This window comes from Oncorhynchus kisutch, linkage group LG6, assembly GCF_002021735.2.
Source record: "Oncorhynchus kisutch isolate 150728-3 linkage group LG6, Okis_V2, whole genome shotgun sequence".
NCBI lineage: Eukaryota > Metazoa > Chordata > Actinopteri > Salmoniformes > Salmonidae > Oncorhynchus > Oncorhynchus kisutch.
In genome coordinates this window covers 21,104,689-21,110,688 of record NC_034179.2, presented here as the reverse complement: position 1 = coordinate 21,110,688, position 6,000 = coordinate 21,104,689, and the positions used below count along the sequence as shown (strand labels likewise).

General features: G+C 50.2%; 1 protein-coding gene across 1 annotated transcript in view; it reads left to right on the top strand.

Moving 5' to 3' along the window:
- The window catches only part of LOC109892495 (bone morphogenetic protein receptor type-1B), a 119,679-nt gene that overhangs the window by 109,768 nt on the left and 3,911 nt on the right, over positions 1-6,000 (top strand). The window contains exons 5-8 of the mRNA XM_031826381.1: positions 556-715; positions 3,272-3,385; positions 3,698-3,801; positions 5,796-5,892. Coding sequence (XP_031682241.1) covers positions 556-715; positions 3,272-3,385; positions 3,698-3,801; positions 5,796-5,892 — 475 coding nt within the window. The remainder of the gene's footprint in view (positions 1-555; positions 716-3,271; positions 3,386-3,697; positions 3,802-5,795; positions 5,893-6,000) is intronic.

The following is a 6,000-nucleotide window of genomic DNA, read 5'->3' as shown; positions in this document are numbered from 1 at the left end:
TCTCTCTCTCTCTCTCTCTCTCTCTCTCGCTCTCTCTCTCCCTCTCACTCTCTCTCTCTCTCTCTCTCTCTCTCTCTCTCTCTCTCTCTTTCACTCTCACACTCTCTCTCTCTCTCTCTCTCTCTCTCTCTCACTCTCTCTCTCTCTCTCCATCTTTCTCTCTCTCTCTCTATCTCTCTCTCTCCCTCTTTCACTCTCTCTCTCTCTCTCCTCTCACTCTCTCTCTCTCCCTCTCGCTCTCTCTCTCTCTCTCTCTCTCTCTCTCTCTCTCACTCTCTCTCTCGCACTCTCTCTCTCGCTCTCTCTCTCCCTCTCACTCTCTCTCTCTCTCTCCTGTCTCTCCTTCTTTCTCTCTCTCTCTCTCTCTCTCTCTCTCTCACACTCTCTCTCTCTCTCTCTCTCTCTCTCTCTCTCTCACTCTCTCTCTCTCTCTCTCTCTCTCTCTCTCAAACTTTTGACTGCTACTATTTGTCTGGTCTGGTCTGGTCTATCCTGGCTCTAAGCCTGATCTGTCCTTTCGCTAAACCTGGTCTGTCCCTCTCTGTGTCCCTGTAGCCAATGTGTTGGATACCATAGTGCTACTGAGGAACCCTGTAAGAGACAGGTCAGACAGCAGGAAGGAGGAGGGTGGGAGTACAGCCCTGGCTCCAGCACAGAGGATCCTCTGGTGTCATTGTTACCCTCACTGTTCTGAAGACTCCAACAATACCTGCAGGTATATTACACACGCACGCACGTGCGCACACACACGCACACACACACACACACGCACACACACACACACACACACACACACACACACACACACACACACACACACACACACACACACACACACACACACACACACACATAGAACTGTGTTGCTACTATGGTTGGTGTGTGATTTTCAAACCATCTTAGAATCAGCTGTATCTATTAGCTTACATTCATGATTACACAGCAGAGGCAATCTGTTATTATCCTATAGAACACCAATTAACTGAACAAAAATACACTGGTGGATTTATCAGGAACTCAAAATGTGTCACAGTGTGTCACAGCCACTGTGGAAGACATTAACTCAGAGGGCAATGGGATATTATTTAAATACAAGCATTATCACAGATTGATTTATGCCCTGCGACTAGTGAGGTCTGGCCTCTTGACCCCATCTCTGGAGACCTCCTATTCCTCACTTCCCTCATCAACTCATTCCTGACAACTGGCTGGGTCCCCTCGCTCCCCTCCTCAAGAAACCAACACTCAACTCATCTGACGTCAAAAACTATAGACCTGTATCCCTTCTTTCTTTACTTTCCAAAAGAGCGTGCTGTCTCTGATCAACTCTCTCGTTATTTCTCTCAGAATGATTATCTTGACCCTAACCAGGTCAAGACAGGTCACTCAACAGAGACTGCTCTTCTCTGTGTCACAGAGGCTCTCCGCACTGCCAAACCTGACTCTCTCTGCCTTCGAGTCTGTGAACCATCAGATCCTCCTCTCCACCCTCTCAGGGCTGAGTGTCTCAGGCTCCTTCAGATCCTCCTCTCCACCCTCTCAGGGCTGAGTGTCTCAGGCTCCTTCAGATCCTCCTCTCCACCCTCTCAGGGCTGAGTGTCTCAGGCTCCTTCAGATCCTCCTCTCCACCCTCTCAGGGCTGGGTGTCTCAGGCACCATCAGATCCTCCTCTCCACCCTCTCAGGGCTGAGTGTCTCAGGCTCTATCAGATCCTCCTCTCCACCCTCTCAGGGCTGAGTGTCTCAGGCTCCTTCAGATCCTCCTCTCCACCCTCTCAGGGCTGGGTGTCTCAGGCACCATCAGATCCTCCTCTCCACCCTCAGGGCTGAGTGTCTCAGGCTCTATCAGATCCTCCTCTCCACCCTCTCAGGGCTGAGTGTCTCAGGCTCTATCAGATCCTCCTCTCCACCCTCTCAGGGCTGAGTGTCTCAGGCTCCTTCAGATCCTCCTCTCCACCCTCTCAGGGCTGGGTGTCTCAGGCTCTATCAGATCCTCCTCTCCACCCTCTCAGGGCTGAGTGTCTCAGGCACTATCAGATCCTCCTCTCCACCCTCTCAGGGCTGAGTGTTTCAGGCTTTCTACACTCTTGGATTGCATCCTACCTGGCAGGCCGCTCCTACCAGGTGACGTGTAGAGGATCTGTGTTTGTACCACGTACTCCCACTATTGGTGTCCCTGAGGGCTCGGTTCTAGGCCCTCTCCTCTTCTCTCTGTACACCAAGTCACTCGGTTCCGTCATATCCTCACACGGTCTTACCTATCATTGCTATGTGGATGACACTCAAATACTTTTCTCCTTCCCCCCATCTGACACCCAGATGGTGAAAAAAATCTCGGCGTGCCTGGCAGATACAGTATATCAGCTTGGATGTCGTCCCACCACCTCAAGCTCAACCTCGACAAGACAGAGCTGCTCTTCCTTTCGGGTAAGGCCTGCCTGCCCAAAGACCTCTCCATCACGGTTGACAACTCCACAGTGTCACCCTCCCAGAGTGCAAAGAACCTTGGTTTGACCCTGGACAACACCCTGTCATTCTCTGCAAACATTAAATCATTGACTCGCTCCTGCATGTTCATGCTCTACAACATCCGTAGAGTCCTACCCCACACAGGAAACGGCGTATGTCATAATCCAGACACTTGTCATCTCCCAGCTGGAGTCCTGCAGCTCGCTGTTGGCTCGGCTCCATCAAAACACTGCAACTTCACCAGAACGCTGCAGCCCGCATGGTTTTCAACCTTCCCAAGCTTGACCATGTCATCCTGCTCCTCTGCACACTCCACTGGCTTCCAGTCGAAGCTCGCGTCCACTACAAGACCAGGGTGCTTTCCTATGGAGCAGCAAGAGGAACTGCCTCTCCCTACCTTCAGGCTATTCTCAAACCCTACACCCCAACCCTAGACCCCAACCCTACACTCCAACCCTACACCCCAACCCTACACTCCAACCCTACACTCCAACCCTACACCCCAACCCTACACCCCAACCCTACACCCCAACCCGAGCGTCTGCTAAATGACTAAGATTTAAATGCAACATTTGAATGTCTCCAGCCACGTATAATAGTGTTTATTAAATTAGATTTAGATGGTTGATATAACCTTCTCAGCACCATGAAATGTGTCATTATAAAATAGCTGAGATAGTAAAATCCTCTCATATTATGTTGAAAGATTGTTGACAATGGATGATGGTGATGCTTGTGGTGGTGATGATCAAGATGTAATGATGAGGCTAGTGGTGGTGGTGATGATCATGGTATCTCTCCAGGACTGATGGTTGTTGCTTCACCATGGTGGAGGAAGAAGAGGGAAGTCTCCCTGTGCTGACCTCTGGATGTCTGGGGCTGGTAGGCTTAGAGTTCCAGTGCAGGGTAAGTATGCTGTGTGTGTGGCATATATGGCAAAGCCATGAAGTACAGGCAGTCACTGTAGAAGCACAGGCAAACCAAATGTATCAGCTCGTGTAAGTCGTTATAAACCATCTATGACTCAGTACATCTCTCCAAGCAATCTCTTAAAATCAGACCGTATGTACAATGACAGCAATGTGTCATACCAGTCTTGTGTAGAACACAGATTCTTCACCATCAATAAGCAACATTGTAAAAACCCTATAGTCCTTCAAACTGTTGTTTAGTCATTCGGGTTGTGTAAGCCACTCGCGCACTCGTGTGTTTATGGTGTGCCACAACAGGACAACGGGGGGTCCCCATCGGAGGAGGGCTGTGGAGTGCTGTACAGACCAGGACTACTGCAATACAGACCTGCATCCTACTTTACCCCCACTGACAACCCCTGGTAAGAGACACAATTCCACCCAGTCAACAAACTGACGACCCCTGGTAAGAGACACAATTCCACCCAGTCAACACACTGACGACCCCTGGTAAGAGACACAATTCCACCCAGTCAACACACTGACAACCCCTGGTAAGAGACACAATTCCACCCAGTCAACACACTGACGACCCCTGGTAAGACACACAATTCCACCCAGTCAACACACTGAAACTCCTGAAACTCTTGTGCGCGAGTGGCTTTCAGAGTGGGCTCCCTCAGCCTGCACAGGGGTGTGATGGGTAGTAACAGTTTAAACTGTTACAAACCACAGTGTAGTGCTGGCTGGAGTAGCGTGTGCTGCTCTGGGGCAGGAGGAGATGGGGGAAGCTGGGGAGAGGCAGAGGGAGGCAGATGAAATGGAGCCAGCAGGCTTGGCTTGTTCTCTCACCCTCTAATGAAAAGGACAGCCTCTCCCCAGGGCCTGCTTGAGTTTCCTGCCCCGCCACGGATGTGAGATATCTGTCCATCTGTCACTCCTCTAGCTACACACCAACAGTGTAGCTAGAGGAGTGACACCAACAGTCGCGCACACACACGCAAATTGTAAAATGAGATTATTTCTGTGTGTGTGTCTATTTTCATGTGTACAATATGTGTGGGAATGATTTACAGGAGGCTCATAACCCTACAGAAAGGCTGGCAGAAAGGGCAGCCCTGGGCTTCAGGATTTGCCATGGCGATGTCAGTGTGACAACGGATCTGTGAGATTCAGGAAGGGGATGTGATCGACCACAAACTGAGAGAGGAGCAGGGAGAGATAGGAACAAGAGAAGAGTGGAGCAGGGAGAGATAGGAACAAGAGAATAGGGGAGCAGGGGGAGATAGGAACAAGAGAAGAGGGGAGGTGGGGGAGAGAGGAACAAGAGAAGATGGGAGGTGAGGGAGATAGGAATAAGAGAAGAGGGGAGCAGGGGGAGATAGTAACAAGAGAAGAGGGGAGCAGGGGGAGATATGAACAAGAGAAGAGGGGAGGTGGGGGAGATAGTAACAAGAGAAGATGGGAACAGGGGGAGATAGGAACAAGAGAAGAGGGGAGCAGGGGGAGATAGGAACAAGAGAAGAGGGGAGCAGGGGGAGATATGAACAAGAGAAGAGGGGAGGTGGGGGAGATAGTAACAAGAGAAGATGGGAACAGGGGGAGATAGGAACAAGAGAAGAGGGGAGCAGGGGGAGATAGGAACAAGAGAAGAGGGGAGCAGAGGAGGAAAGGAACAAGAGAAAAGGGTATATGGGGGAGATAGGAACAAGAGAAGAGGGGAGCAGGGAGAGATAGGAACAAGATAAGAGGGTATATGGGGGAGATAGGAACAAGAGAAGAGGGGAGCAGGGGGAGATAGGAACAATAGAAGAGGGGAGCAGAGGGAGATAGGAACAAGAGAAGAGGGTATATGGGGGAGATAGGAAAAAGAGAAGAGGGGAGCAGGGAGAGATAGGAACAATAGAAGAGGGGAGCAGAGGGAGATAGGAACAAGAGAAGAGGGGAGCAGAGGGAGATAGGAACAAGAGAAAAGGGGAGCAGGGGGAGATAGGAACAAGAGAAGAGGGTATATGGGGGAGATAGGAAAAAGAGAAGAGGGGAGCAGGGGGAGATAGGAACAAGAGAAGAGGGGAGCAGAGGGAGATAGGAACAATAGAAGAGGGGAGCAGAGGGAGATAGGAACAAGAGAAGAGGGGAGCAGAGGGAGATAGGAACAAGAGAAGAGGGGAGCAGAGGGAGATAGGAACAAGAGAAGAGGGGAGGTGGGGGAGATAGGAACAAGAGAAGAGGGGATTAGGGGGTTGGAGAGTACAAAGGAAGATCTCTGAGATTTAGCAATATTTGGAAGTGAACTGTTATAAACACGTTAATGGAGAACTGGTGCTGTTGAGGTGACCCCGTGTTAGGTTTAGATCTGTGGAGCAGACTAACTGCTCTTTCTCTCTCGCTTTCTCTCTCGCTCTCTCTGCTGTAGATTACGTGGACAGCAGTTTCCACCCCATTGCTCTCTTCATCTCTGTCACAGTGTGCTGCATCGTCTTGGTACTCATCATCGTCTTCTGTTACTTCAGGTGAGAGAAAACACATGGACTTTGACTCTGAGGAGATTTGTAACATAGACCAATGTAATGCTTTTAGCAGAATTGTAGCTTTGTATTACTGATGACTTTACCACTGTG